Source organism: Anabrus simplex, chromosome 1, assembly GCF_040414725.1.
Source record: "Anabrus simplex isolate iqAnaSimp1 chromosome 1, ASM4041472v1, whole genome shotgun sequence".
In the NCBI taxonomy this organism is placed as follows: Eukaryota; Metazoa; Arthropoda; class Insecta; order Orthoptera; family Tettigoniidae; genus Anabrus; species Anabrus simplex.
Window position 1 is genome coordinate 1,156,375,312 of NC_090265.1, and position 23,004 is coordinate 1,156,398,315.

The 23,004-nt window shown below is 37.3% G+C and overlaps 1 protein-coding gene across 1 annotated transcript in view; it reads left to right on the forward strand.

Moving 5' to 3' along the window:
* The window catches only part of Vps11 (vacuolar protein sorting 11), a 214,854-nt gene that overhangs the window by 148,378 nt on the left and 43,472 nt on the right, over positions 1–23,004 (forward strand). Inside the window, exons 13-14 of the mRNA XM_067137441.2 lie at positions 3,417–3,757; positions 19,519–19,691. Coding sequence (XP_066993542.2) covers positions 3,417–3,757; positions 19,519–19,691 — 514 coding nt within the window. The remainder of the gene's footprint in view (positions 1–3,416; positions 3,758–19,518; positions 19,692–23,004) is intronic.

The following is a 23,004-nucleotide window of genomic DNA, read 5'->3' on the forward strand; positions in this document are numbered from 1 at the left end:
GGTGGAAACCTTTAGCTTTTGTTTTACATTTCCTCTGCTAGAGCGCAAATCGTTGCTCGCTGCTGTGCTTCAGATGGGTGAAGGTTAAGTGAGGTTTATGCTAGACAGAGACAGAGATAATGCTCGGTGCGAATGCACAAGTTTCTCGTTCATTTAGTGCAGTCACTTCCAGCCACAGTAGGAAGAATAGATATTTTTTGTCCAAATTAGCTACTAACTTTATGGTATAAATTGGTGAGAATGGCTCCATTTCGGTACACCAACAAAGAAATGGCTGATGTACACCTAGCCGATGGCACAACAAATGGCAACAGGAGAGAAGCCGCACTGATTTATGGCATCCGGCACCCTAATCGCTACCAACCTCATCATTCAGCCTTCGTGTCCATTGGCAGGTGACTGCATGAAAAACGGCGGAATAAAACCATCATGCAACAGAAGTGCGCACATTACAGCATTGGTTTAGTGTCAGTATTTAGGCCGGCATTGTTGGTAACTATTTACTTGGGATGTATGTCCTTCCTTGTCACTGAACAGTGAGGTATGCTATAGTTTCTTGGTAAAATCATTGCCTGGATTATTGAAAGATGTTCCTATGGGTATTCAGCAGTGAATATAGCTTTGCCGTAATGACGCTGTACTACATTTCACTTGTACAGTGATGTAAATATTCCTGACTTACTTTGCATATCCCTGGTACTTCATTTCAAAACTACCTTGTTCTTCACATACTGACCGCCATCTGCTCAATCAGCTGACTCTCGCACTCCCCTGACGTCAATTCTACATCTTGTAACTTCTAGAATGAACTCGCATTCATATAAATATTCACCACCGGGCCTAACTAAGCAGGTTGAACGAGAGCCTGTTCCCTGTTGGATGTACGAGCAATGATCTTGGAGAGAGCTGGTTCTCTGCTCCATGGGCTGTAATAATTTTCCTGGTGAGACATAGAGAGCAAGTAATATGAGATATCTTCTTTTATTATGATATTCATCATTCTTGATGGAGCTGGGGGAGTCATCGGAGTATAGGCCAGTATCTTTTTTCTGTGTCAAGAAGCTGTGGACTTTGAATTACTCTAGGGGTCATATTCTCATTCAGTGTACTCGAACTGTTCTAACCTCGAATCTATTCCCACGTGTTTTGGACTCATTGCTTCATCCATCTAACAAGTAAACTTTCTAATTGTGTCTCTCGGTTTCCTTCACCTCCTCCATTTCCCTAGCCTATCCTATATTTTATGAAAAATTGTTAGTATCACTCACAGTGTATAGATCCTTAGGATACTTGTATAAGAATTTAACAACCTTAGCTTCTATTTCATAATTTGTTTAGCAATTTTTGATGAATTTAATTGTTAATCACGTTAAATAGGCTTATTTTGCTTACCTAAGTTTATATACAACTTATTTATTCTCCAAATATATTTCCCTGGCACATTAGTCCATGTAAAATTTTCAGACACTGATGTATGTACATGTACATGTTCTTGAAAAGAAACACATTTTCTCCACCAATCCAATTGCACCATTGTTCTTTATAGAACACGAAGAGCGTCCATTTATTTATTTATTTTTAAATTATTTTCTTTGTCAGTATAATTTAGATATATTCTGTCTAACTCTCTTGATTAGCTACACTTCATTTTTATTGTTTCTTACTGTACTGCCATGTATGAATAATTTCCTCTCTCAGAATATTCCACATTCTCTTACTTTCTGGTCTTTTATCTGACACTACTACCTCTTACACTTTCAAACTTTTTCTATATTTGAAGTACTAAATTTGTGTATCACACTTCCCATATTTCTATTATAGTTTCAGTTTGTTGGGTAACAAACTATTGCTTCTCTTACAGCTTTCATTTCAAAATAAGAATTAGTTAAGTAGATAATTACCTCTAAGACCCTGAATCATCATTGTTTTGTGTTTGTCCTGTATTCTTAATCTTTTATCACCTGTATTATTTTTTGTTACTCCCCCCCCCCCTTTTCCTGTATTTATCTTGCTTTCTACTTATCCTACACTTCCTGCATCAAGACTGAATATCTGTCAAGATGGTCCCTCAGTGAATGTTGATGCTGCCCTCCCGATGAAGCTGGGAAGCGGAAATAAGCTTGTCGGGGCTTATACTTTTCTTTTCTTTTCTTTTCTTTTCTTTTCTTTTCTTTTCTTTTCTTTTCTTTTTCCTTTTTTTTTTTTTTACTTTTTTGCTAGTGTTTTTACATTGCACTGACACAGACAGGTCTTATGGCGACGATGGGATAGGAAAGCCCTAGGAGTTGGAAGGAAGCAGCCGTGGCCTTAATTAAGGTACAGCCCCAGCATTTGCGTGGTGTGAAAATGGGAAACCACGGAAAACCAGCTTCAGGGCTGCCGACAGTGGGATTCGAACCTACTATCTCCCAGATGCAAGCTCACAGCTGCGCGCCTCTAACCGCACGGCCACCTTGCCCGGTAAAGAGGGGCTTATGAAGAGAGAGCCTATCTATTCAAAGATGGCAGTGTATGAAGATGTGAAAATTTTCCTTATCCTTTTGTGTTTTTATGTTTGTCCTTGTTTTCTTTTCCTGTGTTCTCTCTTTCCACACACTTGCCGGGCTTAGTGGCTCAGATGGTTGACACCAACTTGGCAGGTTCGATCCTTGCTCAGTCCAGTGGTATTTAAAGGTGCTCAAATATGTCAGCCTCGAGTCAGTAGATTTACTGGCACACAAAAGAACTCCTGCAGGGCTAAATTTTGGCACTTCAACATCTCCGTAAACCGCAAACGTAGTTAGTGGAACGTTAAGCAAATATCATCATCATCATCATCATCATCATCATCATCATCATCATCATCTTTCCAAACTGACCTGTCATTTGTGTTCTTCCTATTACCGTATGTGTTCCTTTTCTTGTTCCTCTCTCTACATTCATATGACTTGTTTAATATATAAGTGTATTTATGTCACAGGGAGTATTTGCTTGAGAATGTCACCTTCCCAATGCACACTGGAGACAGCTGTATAGAAAAGCAGGAGGATTTGTGTTAGTCCTGCGAGTATCAACTTTTGTGGCTCATCCTTGTTTTGAAAAAACGAAAATGATATGTTTGAAGATCCTCTCCCTTGCATTCTCCTTGAATATTACCTATATTGTTTGTACATGTTATATATGTTATTGTTATTAAGATTCCCCCTAGAGATAAGAGTTTCTATTTTAATAATTTTAATGAAAATACTTTTTGAACAATGTGAATTCAAAAAAATGAATTTGACTTGTACATTTACTCAAACAACTACTAAACAGCTTATAAATGCCCAAAGAGATAAACCCATAATATAGCTCATATTAGAAATGACCTCACACTGTTCATAAATGACTACTTCTTCAGTACTGAGGACTAAGACCCATTATTCAACATATTTCAGAACATGCTGGATGGGTCCAATTATAGCACAGTTGATCGAGCTGATCCTGAGGAATTCATCCATTTGTTCCTGAACAACTCTGAGCGTTTGGTAGAGTTCCTGGAACACTTGGTACAGGTGCAGAGCTCATGGAGCACTCTGGTATACAACACATTAATCGAGCATTATCTCCATTTGTGGGTTGCTGCTGGCACACCAGTGGAGCGTGCACAGCTGGAGGGCAAAGTGATCAGACTGCTGCAGAGTCCTGATGCTAACTACGACAAGGATCAGACTCTGATACTCTGTCAGATTCACAACTTCCGTAGTGGTATACTGCACCTGTACGAGGAAAGCAAGTTGTAAGTGTCGCCTTCGAATTTTTACAGTAGGGTGGTACTTGGTTTGCTCAAATATGATATGAGAATGAGGAAAACATGCTCTTTTTTTAATGCTACAAAATTCAAGTTAGACTTAATCATCACCCTTCTCCTCTTCCTCCAGCTCCTGCCAGGGCATTTATGGCACTTCACCTTCCTCTCTCATCCATCATCCACCATTCCTCTTCAATCATTTAATTGCAGTCCAGATTTCTTCTTCTTGCACTCCTCTTTATCAAAACGCTTCACCTTGTTCTAAGTCTCCCTCTCGCTCTCTTTCCATCGAACTTCATCTCCATGATCTGTTTTGGTATTCTTTCCTCCTCTATCCTCTTTACATGTCCAAACATTCTTAATTGGACTTGAATGGAAAGTTAATCATGCAGAATAACAACAAATTGTTTATTACTATAATATTATTGAATTACTAAATGTGTTAAAACACGAACATTACAAGCAATTAAAGCAGCACGTGGAATATACTGTGTACTAACAATTTAGAAAATTATGAAGTAACTGTAAACACTATCATTGACATATAGAAAACAAATTCAAATTTGATTGCTTTTTCTTCTGTCTCAAATTACAGTAAAACCTCGATAATTCAAAGTGATCAGCACCAAAAATTTCGGACTTTGAATTATGTAACTTTGAATTAAACTAATTTCTGCATACCAAAAAAATATTAAAAATATGTAACTTAGTGTTGTATTCATGACTTGAACCCAGATACCTTCGATCCTCAGGATGATTAGAGCAGAAATTGTAAGAAGATAATAATTCTCGTTTTTTTTTTTTTTTTTTTTTTTTTTTTTAAAGTCTAGAATACAAAAATAAAAGGGAGCTGCAAAAATTGGGTATACAGTACAGAGACTTAAGAAATGATAAAGTAGTCCAGGGTTCATCAGCCTTAAAATTTAGATACCTAAATAAACTGGCTCACTCTTCCTGAATGTTTAGAACACACCTATCCATTAATTAAATTACTTTTTCATAAATACAAAACAATAAACTGAAGCAACAAAACTATTGTGATCACCTGCTGTCGGCAGAAAGCATGTGCGATTGCAGCAAATTCCATTAGGCAATTGGAAACAGTTCACAGGCAGTGTCTGCAATCAGGAAAACAATACAATAATAAAAATATGATGCAGCAAGAACTTTGAAATTGACGAGTTATGCATGGTTGACAGGCCAGAAATTGGGTTATGTGCCCCACCAAATCGTTTCCGGTTTGTGGTGCTTTATATCAGATTTTTACGAAAAATAAATCCTGCAGTTATCTATGCTATGAAGTGCTCGCATAACAATCGTAAGTTGATTATCATCCAGGATGCAATCATATTTACATCCTGATACAATGCACACACGATATTCTATGTGACGTCATTTGAAACCATTGATACCTTGATGTTCAAAACACACGAAAACAAATGAAAAAAAAACTGTATGACCATTGCCTACGAGATATACAAGGCTGAGACATAGCTACTAATTTGACGTTGAAAAGATCGTGTTCACGGTTTGGCCGGTAGATGTCAGGTTTGTGTTCTGCTCCTGGCGGACTTTAACATTGTGATGTACGGAGTAATTGCGATGTTGTGTTGATTTTATGCAATTTGTGCGTATTGTTTCTGTCGGTGAGTGTCCGTGAGGTTGAAAAGCATAGTGCAGTGTTGTGTACCTCTATGCACTTTGGATACCGCTAAAAAGCAAGATGATGTTACGTTCCATAATTTTCCTTCAGAGTGCGGTTTAAGAGAGAAAACTATTTCGAGGCACGAGTATGTAGCTTGCATTTTAATATATCAGATTTCACTGTAAGCATATCAATCAAGCGAATTCTCCCCAATGAAGTTCCTTCTGTTTTTAGTGTATATCCTGTTCACAACAGAAAAGTGTCAAACGCAGGAAGGCTCCAACTCCAAGAAATGGTGTATTGCCATCAAAATTTAGTAAAAATTTCTGGTTCAGATAACAATGAACATTCCATATCTTCAGCATATAACTGATCTACGTCACCCACAAACAAAAAAAGTACCTATAAGTATCGTTTCTATGTCAAGTAAAGGCTATGAGTATCTTTGTTAAATCTAAGTATATATTGATGAGCTTTCAAGTGCCAGATTACGGAAAACAGTCTTTATATTGAGAAGTAGGATACAGTAATGAAATCAGAAAAATGATTTAAGGTATCTGAACTTGACCAAAATGTAAACCAAAGTGAAATCATTGAAATCATTTAGGAGTTTTATTCCTGTTAGAACAAACCGAATCTTGCGGAAAGAAAGAGTGAAATACGGAGAAGCGACGCTAAAAATTTGCGTCCTCTGGCATAGGAAAGCACCTACTGACTACAGATTTGAGATTCTTGCAGTGCCTAACTGTACTACAACAGAAGATGCTGAAAAATTATATAGGATTTTCTAATGGCGAAAAGGGCACAACATCGCTCTCCAAACAGCGGCTGCAATACGAATGTTGAAACATCAGATGTGTGGAGGAAAAGGTAGAATACCTGAAAATTTATAAGATGGTGATTAACTCATTGCGGACCGTGGACGGCGTAAGACGTTTAAGGTTGCTCCTATGCTGCGGGCCGTGGACGACGTAAGACGTTTAATGTTCCGCGCAAAGCAATGCCGTTTATATTCGTCATCTATGTATTCTTACACCTTAGCGTTACTGGTTGTAGCAGGAAGTTGGTTGACCTTTTTGAGATAACCCTTGCGTTGAGTGGGCTCATGTTTATCTTAGCTGTTTTAGCGGGAATATCTCAGCACTTCCTCGCACGTCAAGACGGTACTTGATATTCCAGTGCAGTGCGTGTCTTTCTTACCGAGTGTAGTATAATGGCTTATAAAACAAAGTTTCTTACGGAAGATTAATTATTAGATATTGTTCATAATGATTGTTTGGTGATGAACTTATTCCTGAAATAGACTCAGATAGTGAAAGTGAGTGTGACTAGGAAATTCCAATTCTCGAATCCGATAGTCCTATAGAGAAAAGTGAAGTGCCTGATACATATCATCCTAGTTATTGTCCACCCATTCCACCATTTACAGAGAATTCAGGTATAAATGTTCAAATAGAAAATAAGCAGGATATTTTGAGTTACATGAGTATTTTCATGAATGACTAATTTTATCAGTATGTGTGTGAGCAGACCAATCTATACGCGAGTCAAGTGATAAGTGCAGTGCCCCGGCCTTTCACAGAGAATTCGATCATGCAATCGTGGAAACCAATTATTCCAAAATCCTGATATAAAAATGTACTGGACCGAAGACCCTGTTTTTCATACTCCGATATTTTCTAATACAATGTTCCGAATACGCTTCCTTCATATTCTTTCATTTCTTCACTTCGGTGACAGTAATCATTATGCCGAAAATACAGATAGGCTGTATAAAATTAGATGTATTTTGAAACCTGTCACACCAGATATCACACCCTAAATATTTACTAGAGGTAAGCACAAAGTATCATTTTTCTAACATTTACAGTTTAGGAGTAATTGTAAATTGTATTAAGTGACGCACGTCCAGAGGGCCGGACATGGAAATGGCTAGTCCTGGCATTCATATGTCCCACTCAGAAGCAGGTACTAAACGTGTTAAACCCAAAGTTATTTATGACCGCAATCTCGATCAGTTTATCGGATACACTGAGGCAGAATTAGAGAAAACTGGAAGAAGTGACGAACTCGCTAATAGACTTCTACTTATTTCGTGAATTACTGATTTCATTTAAGCAAAGTGCAAGAAATACGTTGTAGAAAGTAAGTCATACAACTGCTCTTGGTCTATTTTTTATCTCACATCTGTTTGGTATCTTGTGAAATTGCTAGTTTTAATGAATTTTTATAGGTTTTCATACTGGAACGTGTTGCAATGAGCGGGCAAGACAGCTCAGTAAAGAGAACTCTAGTGGCGCTTGTCGGAAGTAACTCGAGGACGAGTCTAGTGTGCTGTATTTCCTGGCCTTATGTATCTCGTAGGCAACGGTATGACAGGGTGGCCAATATAAAGTTATTCTAACATGGATCAATTAATGAATTAAGTTATAAAAATAACTCATTTCAACATCTTCCTCATTAGGCAAATACTGGAAAACAATGTAATTCTTTTCTAAAATACGAGTCAATGGTCCGCTGCGTAAGTGCATTTCTGTAAGTTGTCGAAACAATTTTTTTTTTTGTTACATCCATTTCATTCACAACCTTTTCTGGTTCGTAACTGGTGGAGATAACACTGTCTAGAATTGATAAGGCTGTCATTTTGCGTCTTTAGCCGGCGGGTACTTGAGAAGACTCAGTTTCCGATGTTTCGTCTGCTTGCAATTCCATTATAAACGAATTTAGACTCTACGAAACTTGAACAAAACTAACTCTGCAGCTGTACCGTATGTGCACCTCACAACAGTAATACGGCTCGTTGTCAAAACGATAAAAAAAAGTAACAAAGAAGCAGCAATAAAAGCTTTAATTCCTCAAAAACTGAAATAGGGCCAACCTACTATTCTGGTGCGTATGCGACTGTGAGCAATACGAGACAGGCGTTCTTTGTCGTTATTTGTCGTCTACAATGACTTTATTCTTTAGCTGTTCTACAGCACCAGATTAGAGTACTGATTTTGAATTACATAGTTTAGGGGCTTGATGAGAACTTCAAATCACATATTAACCCATTAACTACCAAATTTTTAAAATCAATATTTTAGTATATTCTGGGTACTATGATCAGTTCTAGGATTGAGAAATGAAAAATATATTCTTTTAAAGTAATTCCTTTAGAGTAATCAATATATTTATGTCGATCCCCAAATGGGGATCATGGTTGTTAACACTTAGTTTTACACTTCATGATATTTTGTTTCATGCAGTCTTTCATTACACACGCAACATTGTTTATATGAATTTATTCTGCAGACTACATGCTTTTTGTCTCTTCATGTCCATATGTTTAATCGTATAGCCATTCCCGGAGATCTAGGTTTCGATTGGCAGATGTGTTTCACATATTCAGTTCTTGTGCCAATTTGCAAAGCATACAACGTGCAGTCTCACATTGCACACACAACACTGCTTCCTTACATTCTTCTTGCACACTCCACATTTTCTTTGCTTGCACATGTTCGTACGTTCGATTATGTGTCCCCTCCAGGAGGTTCTGATGTCTATTGGAACACGTGACGTAGATGGCTTGGCTTAGGGCAGGGATGGCGAACCTATGCCACGCGTGTCACTAGGTGACACGCGGACACGATTTCGGTGGCACGCCACATTAACATAATAATATTTTATATATACGTCTCGTACTACAGACAGTGTATATCTTACAGCGTTTCACGTGTAAGAAATAAATATCGAAAATCTAAATACTAGTTCCATTCGAACGTGCAATATGGCAACACCGCTACACTGATAGGTCCGAAAGTCAAGTGAGATAGTGTCGTTTTCTGATGGTTTGGTATACGGACATCGCAAATATGTTTTCGGTGCCGAAAAAACAACAGGAACTTAACAAAGGTGGTGACCGTATTTTTCAAGAACTCTGGCCAAGGGAATTCGGACTGTTAAAAAGATGTTTTGCCTGTGTTTGAAAACAGTTGTATCCCCCACATTTAATGTAAAGCGCAATTTTGAGACTGGTCATTCAAATGTTTGTTCCATTTCAAATGAAGGAAGAGGAAAGTTCGTTTCACAAAATGTCGAACATTACACAAACAAACTAGTTCTTCTGTATCATCTTTCCGGCCAAGGAATAATATCAGTGCGGCTGTTTCTATCTGTCTCACTGCATAGTCCAGCATGCATGGGAAGCAGATTTCTGACGGTGAGTTGTTGAAAGAAAGTTTCTTATTGACGTTCGACACATTATTTGAAAACTTCCCTAACAAACAACTAATAATTAACAAGATTAAAGGAATCCCAGCCAGCTGAACTGCTGTCAAGGATAGAATAATAAAAATGAGTGAAGAAGTTTCGGAACAGTTGAAAGCTAATTTGGATAACTCCCACATATATGCAGTATGTTTTGATGAAAGCATGAATGTGACCTTACAAACAAGGATAGCTGGTTTTTTTTTTTTTTTTTTTTTTTTTTTTAGATTTCCTTATGGAAATGTGATGAGGGAGAAATTAGTTTAATTGTTGAGCGTACAAACTACAACATGGGAAAATAATGAAGCTAATGGAGGATCGCAATATTAGTACTTTAGATTTTTATATCTAATAGTTTTTTTACAATTTGTTTTACGTCGCACCGACACAGATAGGACTTGTGGCGACGATGGGATAGGCTTACGAGTGGGTAGGAAACAGCCGCGGCCCCACGGAACATGCAATCAAATGTATTTACAAGATATATTGCACCCGTTGTGCAAATATGTATAATAAATAAATAAATACATAAATGACTCAATAAATGAATAAATAAATAAATAACGTATTATGAAACATAATCGGGAAACTGAAAGGAAGTTGCGAGGGGGGGGGGGGGGGTTGTAGGTTGTAGACATCCCGTAATGGAAATGGAAAACAACAAGTGGCACAATCAACAGATGAGAATAATAAACCAGAGTTAAAATGGCACACTAGTTGGAAAAGGTTCGCCATCCCTGGCTTAGGGTATGACGGACGACCAGCCCGCTTCGGGTCTGAAATGGCTGATGACTCAGCTAGATATGATCTTGCCACCATCCTTCTGAACTGAAGCAATGAGATATGCCCATTTGTAAGACAGTGAATTGCATGGGCATTGACTAATGCCACATCAAGTAATGGAAAATACCATTTTTTCCCTCATACTCTGACCCGGTACTTCTGTACATTCCAATCCAGTTTATTGACACCCCGCATGTGTTTGTTGTACTTTCCACCCAGGTTGGGTTGAGGGACTTGTATTTCTCTCTCCTGGCTCTTGCTCCATCTTTTGACGAAGTTTATTGCCTGTATTTTCTCATGATTTGATAGCATCTTCACGCAGCTGTTATCTTTCCATATCACAGCCAAGATCTCAATGTTGCTATCAAACCTGTAGTCATAGGTTCCTCTTTCTTCCTTCATCATGTTCTTCTCACTTTCAATAGGGCATTTGTTCATGGCATTCATTCGTACGGTCCCTGTCTCTCTCACTCCCATTTCTGTTAGTGTTTTCATCAGATGGAAACTTGTAAAAAGTTATCAAAATAGACTTTGTGAACTTGTTGAAATTGTCATTTTCAGTATCGCTGAAGCATTCGTGTTTCCTTCGTACACAGACATCTGATAACAACGCATGGCCCATTGCTTGAAGCCGAATCGCACTGGCTTCCCACTGCTTCAAGTAGTATTGTATCATTTGCTCATCGATACTCAGGCTTTCAGAGAAAATGCCAAATTTCATGAAATTCTTATTTAGCAAATCCAATAAGGGACAAATTTTGAAACGTTTGTCTCTCTCGGACCCTGGGATGCTATCCAGAAGTGAAGGTGGCATTTGATTTCAAGGTATCAGTTACGCCTCATACATTTCCGCACAATTAATACGTCAAAATCCTCATCTTCATTACACTACAGCTGCTCCTGAGGGAGGGCGTGATATCCAGTGAATAGCAGAATCCCTATGAACTTTTTGATACATTCTGGTGATAGTTGGAAGCTGTGATTATTGTTCTGGGAGGCTTAACGAATGCTTTCACGAACAATCAATCTCAGTACTGTTTCATCAGAGAATTCTTCAAAACATCCAACAGCGCTCTTTTCTTTTAGAGCTCTTGTCGGACTGACTTTCCGCTGCTCAATTTCTCGAGAGCCAGGATATGATTTACTGTATGTTGCATCTTCCCTTACCCACGTAGAAGTGATATTAGACCCAACTTTTTTCTTGCGGGGTTTGCATCTTCCACTTCAGGTTGCACAGTTCCTTCACAGTCCTGTTATTGGCGAGTATGCACTTTCAATCTTCCCAGTACGTCAGTTGGGAGCGTATCTTCTAGTTAGGTTTCGTCAACGTCCTCACAGTCAAACATCGTCTACGCGATCTGGTGGTAGCTCAACAAAGTCAGTAGTGTCATTCACATCACAGTCATTTTCATGGACATCACGAACCATAAAGTTTGGATCATTGACTATTTCCTCGATTTCTCTAAGACAAACTGCAGTATAGCGACTCATTACGATCTGAAAAAAATAAAACAAAAACTTACATGGTATCTGCCATGAGCCCCAAATGGGGATCAAGCTTTCAGAAGCCTCCAGTGCTAAATGAAAATAACCATGAAGGTGAAAGGGTGTTCTATATCTTCTGAAAGCATTAGACATTAAATTCAGTTCATTGGAATTTGGAAATAAAATATTATAACATGACTTACTGTGTTTTGAAAATTCGCAAGTGTTGAAACTTCTGAATACCATGCCTCATCAAAGAAATCGCGCACTACAACCCACAGCCTTGGCAACGATGAACAAACACTGTAACCACAAGGTTCAAAAATGTCTGTAGAACAATGTCAACATGTAATCATTGTTACCAACCTAAACATAGAAACAAAGTCTCCAAGGAAAGAAGAAATCCCCAGTTGGGGATCATGACAGTTAATGGGTTAACCGTATTTCGAATTAACTGATCGAAATAACACATGAAGGCCTATATTTGAATTCGGGGAATGGCATTTACTTCGAAATATGCGTATTTTGAACTAACCGACTTCAAATTAAGAGTTTTCACAGTACCAGTTTGACTTAGTAATTTATTACATTACCTTCTGCAGCAGAAATTGACACTGATATCATCATCATCATCATCATCATGATGATTTCTTTCCAGTAAGTCGGGCCCATTGCTTTTACCCCTGCTTAGTGAAACTTGTAATTCTGAAAACTGGCTGCTGGAAAAATGCTTAATCTTACCCCTTCCACATGTCGTACATATGAGGGTTGGGGCGTAAGTCATTGCAACCACCAGACAAATGGAAATATACAGATGGGAGTGGGAAACATAGGATTACAGGGGAATGTATGAGAAATGCCAAGTAGATTTACCAGGTTAGAATACAAAGCAACGAAACTGTTAGCCAGGACATTCTGCACTGAGCCGGACTCACCACTGCTGTACCCATGTACTATGAGTGCCATGCTTTCCAAGACATTTAACCATTGTATGGTAGCACCATGAAAATGTGAGGAAAAAATAGTTGCTGTGACTTATGCCCCAACCCTTGTATTTAAGAAGGCAAGAGTGTTCACATTTTGCATGACATCCACAGGTTTCAAATCTGGGTTATCATTGACTTTCTCAGTGATTAACCCTTAGCACTCAAATTTGTTTAGCTGGTCATATACCTCTACTCTGGAAATGTATGGCTATCTGTTCATGAGGCTAAAACAATTTATTTTGCAGAACTCAAGCTGGAATAAAAGACCTTTCATGCTTACACAAACACTGAATGTGCAGAATTTACAAATGTCCCTGTGTACTTATACAGTTGTACACTTTTTTCAATGTGGTATTTTTCAAATCAAGCACCTGGTTCAAGGCCTGGTTTTCTTGAGCAGATGTTGCAGAAGAAATGGCTCTTCGTCCTCCTTTCTTCTGCCTGTTCTTAGAATGCAGGTAGATTTAAAAAATGTGGCTTTCCATTAAGTTGCTCTTCTTCATTTCTGGAACTGGGATATCCTCTCTTTCTAGAATTGGTGTTGCAAATATTTCCAATTAACTCTACTGCCACCTGTTTTCTAAATGTTCTGTTTCAAGGGCTTCTTCTGTTCCTTCTGTCTCTGCACATCGAACAGCAAAAAGCTATTGACAGTTGCAACATCAAAGAGTCAGAAAAAGAGCTTGTGCTACCACTTCACAGATCTTCTCACAAAATTGTAGAAAGATTTATAGTGATCTGAAATATCCACGCCACCCATGTGCTCTGTTTAGTCACAGATGACAATGGGATCAACACTTTCGTATCTCCTTAGTGTGAATGCCTGTTGCTCATTGTTGTGCCATGTACTAAGTACTGTTACTGTTATCTAGTCATGCCATGCCAGTATCATTACCTTGTCTTCCTTTCTGTAAGCTACCACTTCATGTTTCTTCATTTTTAACTTTAATTTGTTTATTTATTTATTTTTTGTTTTCTTCCTTTCAGTTCAGTAGGTAGACCTTTCTTGTTCATCAGTACTATTCCTGTTGAACAGACACTATTGTTGTACATTTGCTCTGCTAAATCCCTACTTGTATAGAATCTGTTAGTGAAGATATGAAATCCAGGAGACCCAGTCAAATCCTGAGTGAGTTCTTGGCAAAGTTGCATCACAATTCTTGTTTAGATGGTCTTTCCAGGAAGGGTCAAGGAGTCAGTAGCTCCAGAAACGTAGTATGGGATGAATGTACACAAATAACCTATAGCAGAATCTGCAGCAACATATATGTACCCCCACTTATTTGGCCTTTGAGGATTGTAGCATTTGAATATGACTCTACCCTTGAAACTAACAGTTCTTTCATCAATAGATACCTTCCTGTTAGGAATGTGTAAGTCCTAAAACTTGCTTTCCAAGTATAGAACTAGATTCTGGGATTTTATCCCCTCTTGTTCTGGTGGGGGATTGCTGTGAAACATTCAAAACCCTTAAAAAAATCATTCTCTGCTAATTACATCCTTGGAGAAATTCCTGCATTATGGATTTTGATTCCATTCCCATATTCATAACATATAACACCCATCCAGTATGAGAGAAAAAAAGGGGAAAAACTTGCAGAAGATGACATCCTCTACTATAAAGACAGACCACTGGAAAGAGTAAATGCGTTCAGATACTTAGGCGTTACATTACAAACTACAACAACCTCTCACAGACTACATATAAAGGAAAGAGCAACAGCAGCAATAAAAGCAATGGAATCAAGGAAATAAGAAGGCTATCCCTACAAACGGCAATGGCTCTCTTCAGTGCAAAGATCTTACCAATCTTGACCTACAGTCTAGACCTCATTTGGCTAAAATTGACAACAAAAGTCATGTGATACCTACTTACTTTGTGCTAACAAAGAACGATCTCCATCACAGTTTATAGTGAAATGTGATCCAAGATACTGTGTCAGTGTCAATGTAAATTCTGTACTTGCACCTTCATCCATTATTATTATTATTATTATTATTATTATTATTATTATTATTATTATTATTATTATTATTGTTGTTGTTGTGAAATATCAGAGCCCTTCGCCATTAAGACCGGCGTGCGACAGGGTGACAGATTGTCACCACTGCTTTTCAACCTTATTCTAGACAAAGTCATTCGAGAATGGGAGAAGGAATTGAAAGTTCAGAAGCACTGGAAACCCATTCAACTTGGCCGAAAGAATGATGACATAAAGGCCAGTTGTTTAGCTTTCGCAGACATCCTAGCGATACTAAGAGACAGTGATATTTCAGTGACCAAACAGATTGAACTCCTCAAGGAATGCGCTGAGAAAACTGGACTACAAATCTCATTCGAGAAGACAAAGTTTATTTGCACTAAATTCGACATTCAGGAATTAGAAACAAAATATGGGCAGATCAAACGAGTTCCATACTTTAAATATCTCAGTGAGATCCTAGAACCAACAGGGTTGGAAAAGGAAGCACAGAAAGTTTGATTACAAAAACTCAAAAGAGCATATTGGAGAACCTGTGACATCTACAACAAGAAATGCATGTCCATACATACAAAAATCAAACATTATACAGTGATTAAACCTGAAGTGCTGTATGGAAGTGAAATCTTGGTACTTAATAATAAAGGTGATCTGGAAAACATCTTGAAGGAGGAAAGGAAGATCTTGAGGAAAATTCTGGGCGCAGAGAAAAAAGAAGGGTATAGACTCAAATCACGCAAAGCTACGGAAAGACTGTCCAACCTTGCCGCAGATGTCAGGAAACGAAGACTGAAATTCTATGGACACGATCACAGACTACCGTCTTCAAGGCTAACCCACAAGATTTTGACATATACTGAAAAACTGAAGAACGTACCATGGATACAAGATGTTAAAAATGATCTGGAAAAGGCCCAGATAGAACCATCAGAAATACTGGGCAGAAACATTTACTGTCACAAGATAAATAGTTGGATAGTAAAGCCAGAGAATGAAGTCCCTAAAAGATCGGGGACTAAGTAGTCAGAAGAAAGGAAACGGGCACACAGTGAAAGAATGAAAGCAATATGGTCTGTTAGAAAGGCGAACCATAAATGTAATGCGTGATCCAACAGGGTCCATACGCAAGTAATTAATAATAATAATAATAATAATAATAATGTCATGTGATACCTACTTACTTTGTGCTAACAAACAATGATCTCCATCACAGTTTATAGTGAAATGTGATCCAAAATACTGTGTCAGTGTCAAATTATTATTATTATCATTATTATTATTATTATTATTATTATTATTATTATTATTATTATTATTATTTTACTATACAAATATATATTCCAACTTATCCTAAGGATTTGGCAGGAAGAAGTTATAATACCAATATATATTGGTAATATATTGGTATTATAACTTATCCTAAGGATTTGGCAGGAAGAAGTTATAATACCAATATATTGGTATTATAAATTTACTCATTCGGAACAAATATTTCAGATTCCCTATGGGAATCAACATCTATATCACAAGGAAGAAGTTATGCCTGTACAGTGGAAAGAATCTCTCATAGTGCCACTACATGAAAAAGGAGACAAAGAAAATATTCAAAATTACTGTGGGATATCTCTTGTTAGTACATCTTATTAAATTTTATCTTTTATTCTACTAAATCGTCTGAAACCATATGCAGAGAACATCATTGGCGATTACCAAATTGGATTTTGCAGCAATAGATCCACGACTGATAACATATTTGCAATCAAAATGATAAGCGTGAAAGTGTGGGAATATAATCGAAGTATTCACTATTTGTTCATTGATTTCCTGAAAGCATATGTCTCAATTCATAGAGATAGTCTGTGGAATGTCATGACAGAATTTGGCTTCCCTTTTAAACTCATTAACCTGTGTAGACTATGTATGGATGACAATACAAGTAGAATTCTCCTGAATGGGAAAAGATCTGGCCCTTTCCAAAACAGAACTGGTTTAAGACAAGGCAATGCTTTATCCCCTCTTATTTTCAACATTCCTCTTGAAAAAGTTATTAGATCACTGAAATTAGTTCTGGAGGGAATACATCTCGGACAGTATCATAAAGTGCTGCTTGCGTATGCAGATGATATTAATGAGATTGAAATACGGAAATTGTTCATTGAACTTGAGGAGACAGCGTTAAAATTAGGCCTCAGAATTAACGACCGAAAGACTCGGTACATGATAATAAAGAGGAATACTGATGTGAATGAGAGCCGGTCACCTCTGATTATCGGTAAACATACTTTTGAACAAGTTGAGCTTTTCACGTTCCTAGGAGTTATGATTAGTGAACAGAATCAAAGAGAAGTGGAAATCAAAGTTAGAATACAGAATGCTAACAAGGTGTACTACTCTCTACAGCTTCCATTGGGATCAAAATTTTTGACGAGTAATACAAAACTGAAAAGATACAATACTGTCGCCAGGCCAATTCTAACTTATGGTTCAGAATCATGGAGTTTAACAACAACAACAACAACAAAAAAAAGAACATCAGTTACGGGTTTTCAAAAATAAAGTTTACAGGAAAATGTTTGGACCATACTTTGATTCTATATCTCAAACCTGGAATAAGAGATCAAGTGAAGAAATACACTCACTATCACAGCAAGCACCAATAATCATCATCATCAATTCCAGAAGACTTCAATGGGCTGGTCATCTTATAAGGATGGAAAATGATAGGATGGTCTTATGAATCTTTAAAGAAGAACAGGAAAAAGACCAGTGGGAAGACCACGTAGCTCCTGGAAAAATGAAATATTCAAGCTATGTAGACGTCTCACTGTGAACAACTGGCAAGAACTCTCCCAAAACAGAGTTCAGTGTAGTCAGTTTGTGAGATCGGCGCAGGATCTTCATGTCCCATGGAAGCCTGCTGAGTGAGAATGAGTAGTAGTACAACCAGAAATATTTTGGTTACATGCTTCCAAGTGGCCCATACACTTCATTTCTGTAGTGGTGTGGTGTTAATTCTGCTGGACATTTTGTTTAGCATATCTCTTTGTCTCATACAATATCTTTCAATATCTCATCTCTGAAAAATAGCGTGGAAAAAATCCGTGTTGAAAGAGGTGGTGGTTGGAAACCTGAAGTCAAATTATGCAGGAACATCATAAAATAAAATCAGTATGTTTAGGATTGTAGGTTACCCACTCAGAGTTGTCACCTCCTTCTGGTGAAATAGTCTCCGTCAACTTCATATTCACTGGATATTTCTGAAGCACCCCGATATTCACTTCTCAGATCAAGTTCCAAAAGAGTTATCTTCACTCGAGTTAAAATCGTTCACGATCGCGCTGATTTCAGATCTCCTCAGACTACTTGATTTCCATGAGGCAATTTTGCACCTCCCAAATGTAAACACAGTGCTCACTATCATTCCATCGAATGCCTGCCTAAACCACGCTGAGAATAATATTCAAAAGGCCATGGATTCTCGAAAGTCTAGGTATTGCCCAAGAATCGCTAGCTACTTAAATTCTTCCATTAAAACACATTATTCTTTGAGTAAATATTATGTCAGAACATTTCCGACATACAAACTTAAAGGGTTAAAATAAATCTTTCATAAATTGCCTAACTTAAAGCCTTTGAATGAAAGGTAATTCTTATAGTGGTAAATGCAAATGGAGTTAGGCCTATGGTATAGGGGTAGCATGCGTGGCTCTTATCTAGAGACCCCGGCTTTAATTCCCAGCGAGGTCAGGGATATTTACCTGGATCTGAGGGCTGGTTCAGGATCCATTCAGCCAGCATGATTACAATTTATTAACTATCTGATGGTGAGATAGATGCCCTGGTCTAGAAAGCCAAGAATAATGATTGAGGGGATTCGTCATGCCAACCACACAATACCTTGTAATCTGCAGGCCTTCGGGCTGAGCAGCAGTCACTTCATAGGCTAAGGTCTTTCCGGGCTGTTGCACCATGGGGTATATAAATACTGGATGGATATGCTCAGTTCATGGCCCTCAGTATACATTGCCACACTGTGCTTAGTGTGTGGCTTGAGCCATTAATTGAAAATATTAACAGTAGGTTTTGCAGATAACTAAATAGGGGAAATAATCATGGTAACCAGATAATTTTAATACATGTTTAATAGGACAAGAACTAAGATGTAAGAAAATTGATGCACTAACCAGGAAATCATGCTAAAGAGAGAATATGTATGCTTAATTCCATTGTATATACTTACATAGTCTATATGCAATTATTCAGCTGCCTTCTCACAATCCACTGGCATAATTCAGCTTTCATTATTATCGATATTGCTTGCCAGTTCAGGTATCATTACTATATTATCTTAATTGCTTGCCAGTTTGCACGGACATAATATGCTGCTGTATAGAATTTTTTATTACCTGGATTATCATTGACTTTCTCACTTATGACAAATTTTTCTGTGTTCATAAATTGCCTAACTTTTGAAGCCTTTGAATGAAAGGTAAATTTTATAGTGGTAAATGTGGGCAGATATGCTCGATTAATGACCATGAATGTATGTGGATATGTAATTTTGTAAAAGGTTCTTTGCTTATGTGAAATCATTGTTTAGGTTCGTATTCATTATGACAGGTACCAGCAGATTGTACAGTATCATTTCCGGCAGCAAGACTACAAAGCTGTTCTGGCTACATGCCGTCGGTTTGGTAACCAAGACCCTAGTCTTTGGGTGCAGGCACTTTGGTGTTGTGCGAAGGATGCAGACACTCCTAGCAATCTCTTAGGAGAAATTCTTACTATTATAGGTGAGTACAGAAATCTGAGGCAAGGTAATGGAGTTGTACTATCTATACTTTAGAAAAAAATTATATTAAATTGTTGTTAACAAGTGAGTTGGCTGTGTGGTTAGGGTTGTGTAGCACTGAGCTTACATTCGGAAGACGGTGGGTTTGAATCCTACCGCTGGCAGCCCTGAAGATAGTTTTCCATGGTTTCCCACTTTTCACATGTGGCAGATGCTGGGGCTATACCTTAATTAAGGCCACGCCCACTTCCTTTCCATTCCTAACCCTTTCCCATCCTTGCATCCCTGAAAGCCTTCAATGGGTTAATGTGACATTAAACCAGTAACAAAACAAAAACTAAATTGTTATTAGAAGTCAAGAATGCAATGCTAAAAGAAGCCTGGTTTTACCTGTACAGTTTTAGATGTTTATAACATTAATCTGAATTTATCTTGTTAAAAGTGCCGGGCTGAGTGGCTCAGACGGTTGAGGCACAGGCCTTCTGATCCCAAATTGGCAGGTTTGATCCTGGCTCAGTTCAGTGGGTATTTGGAGATGCTCAAATACATCGGCCTTGTGTTGGTAGATTTACTGGCACATAAAAGAACTCCTGCATGACTAAATTCTGGCACCTTGGCGTCTCCAAAAACAGTTTTTAAAAAAGTAGTTAGTGGGACGTAAAGCCAATAACATTATTACTTGTTAAAAGTTGGTCAGTAATTGTAATATGTGAAAGTACTGAGAATGTATATGGACAAGACTGAAATGAACTGGAAATTTTAAAACTGTTTGCCACTCTTGTATGAAAAATGACTTTATCATATTACAAGTTTTATTTTCTTTGCCAGTGACACTCAAACAGCAGAAAATACCAGTGTATACTTGTTCAATTACTGAATTTATGGTTTCAAAAAATCTGCCTCATTTTGTGTAGAGACAGTTGACAGCTTATGGTCCTGCTTGTGATTTAAGAATCTTATTTTAAACTATTTGGTGTTCTAATTTAGCTGAACAAATGATAGATCATGAAGTATTGTTTCCAGCTCATATTCATCTTGCGTTTTACATAAGGATGTATATTTCTTAATTCAGTATCTCATCAGAGTGCTTTGTACATGCACAATTTCAAAAGAATTTACTATTTAGTACGACTACCACAACTTTTGTTGAGAGAAATAATAATATTATATATTATATTATTATTATTATTATTATTATTATTATTATTATTATTATTATTATTATTATTAAGGAAGAAATGGAAAAATTTTGGGAAGAACTCGACCAATTGATATCAAACCTCCCTGACATATATTAAACTTGGGGATTTCAAAGCGAAAATAGGACAGAAAGAAAATTTCATACAGTATGGTGGGACAATGGCCAGTTCATAATTAACCCGCAAGAATGGTTAAAGATTAATTGAACTTTGTATAGATCATGGATTACTTTTGGATACAACAAGATTTAAAAGAAGACCGCACAAACTAATGATTTGCAAGTGCTCTAATGTTAAATTGGGGGAATTCCAGATAGATCATGTAACTATGGACAAGAATTATCACAAAGAAATTTATGATGTAAAAGTCCTCTGTGGGGTAGACATCGATTCAGATCACTACATCTCAAAGATTAAAATCAAATGAATATCAAAAAGGAAACACAGACCACCTAAGTCCAATAGGAAGAGGAATTATTATGATCCTAGTTATTTAATAAATTATACAGTATATTTTTAAGAGACCCAAAACTCTTCTAAGCAACAAATTGGGGGAAGAATTATTATGATCCTAGTTATTTAATAAATTATACAGTATATTTTTAAGAGACCCAAAACTCCTCTAAGCAACAAATTGGGGGACGATAATTAATAAACTGAAAACCATAGTTGAAGAAAATGCTCCCATTAGAAGAAAGAAACATGCATGGTGGAATGTAGAGAGTGACACAGTGATTAAAAAAATAAAGGCACGAGTTATGGTTAAATGGTCAACAAAAGAAAACAGCAAAATCCCGAGAAGAACTAATGCTAGAAAACAAACAGCCAAAGAAATTATAAGGATTAAAAGAAATAATGAAAAAGAATCATGAAAATCCATAGATGAAGCATTCAATCAACATAAGACAACAGGTTATTACAAAACATTTAAGTAATACCAATCAAAGTATACACCATTCACACTTATGATGAGAAGTACAATTGGAAAAATGGCCCATAATAATCAAGACAGTGCCCAAATTTTAGCTGTATACTTCAAAGAATCACTTAACAGTGAGGAACCAACACAATAGTAGAGTATGACCTTCATCCCATAAATAACACATCTCTAGAAAAGGTTATACCACCAGATTACAATAAAGTGCCAAGAGCAATTGGTTTACTTAAGAATTACAAAGCAGCTGGAAAAAATAAACTAGTTACAGAACTATGGAAGAATGCAAATGAACAAACCATTCAGAATTTACATTAACATCTCATAGACATTTGGAATACTGAGAAAATGTGTGAAGAATGGAACACAGCGATAATCCACCCATTGCACAAGAAAGGTGATAGATTAGATCCAAATAATTATCGAGGAGTATCTCTGCTGGATATCACATACAAGATTTTCTCCAAGATTATATACACAAGAATTCCGGAACAACTGGACCGTTAGTTAGACAGTTAGTGGAACATTAAAAAAAAAATTATTATTGCTGTCTGATTTCTCCTGATCTCTGGTCAGCTTGCAGGAGGAGAAAGTTATGTTCTGTATTTATTATTAATAATGTTACTGTTTTTACACCCCACTAAATACACTTTTACAGTTTTTGGAGACACCAAGGTGCTGGAATTTTGTCCTGCAAGAGTTCTTTTATCTGTCAGTAAATCTACCAACACAGGGTTGACGTATTTGAACACCTTCAAATACCACCACTGAGCCAGGATCGAACCCGACAGTTTGGGCTCAGAAAGCCAGTGCTTAACTGTCTGAGCCACTCAGTCCAACAAGAGAACTTCTATGCAGTTCAGTAAAATAATGGGATCTATGATGAAATTTATTTGGACTCTCACTGATCTGTGTGTAGGTTGCTATTGACATTAAGCTCTCAGAGAACTTTACTGCATTTCCCCCAGGTTATTATCAATGTAATTCTGATTTTTACATTTTTATTTATTCTTTCTATCATATGTATGTGCCCAGCCAGGGATTTATAACTTGTGAGTTTGTGGGTCGTGATCAGACTGCTTCACGTTTGCAGATTATTTAGAGAGACCATTCTCTTTTAACTTTGCTGTCTGATCTCTGATCAGCTTGCAGCAAGAAAATGAGTTATGCTCTGTATTTGA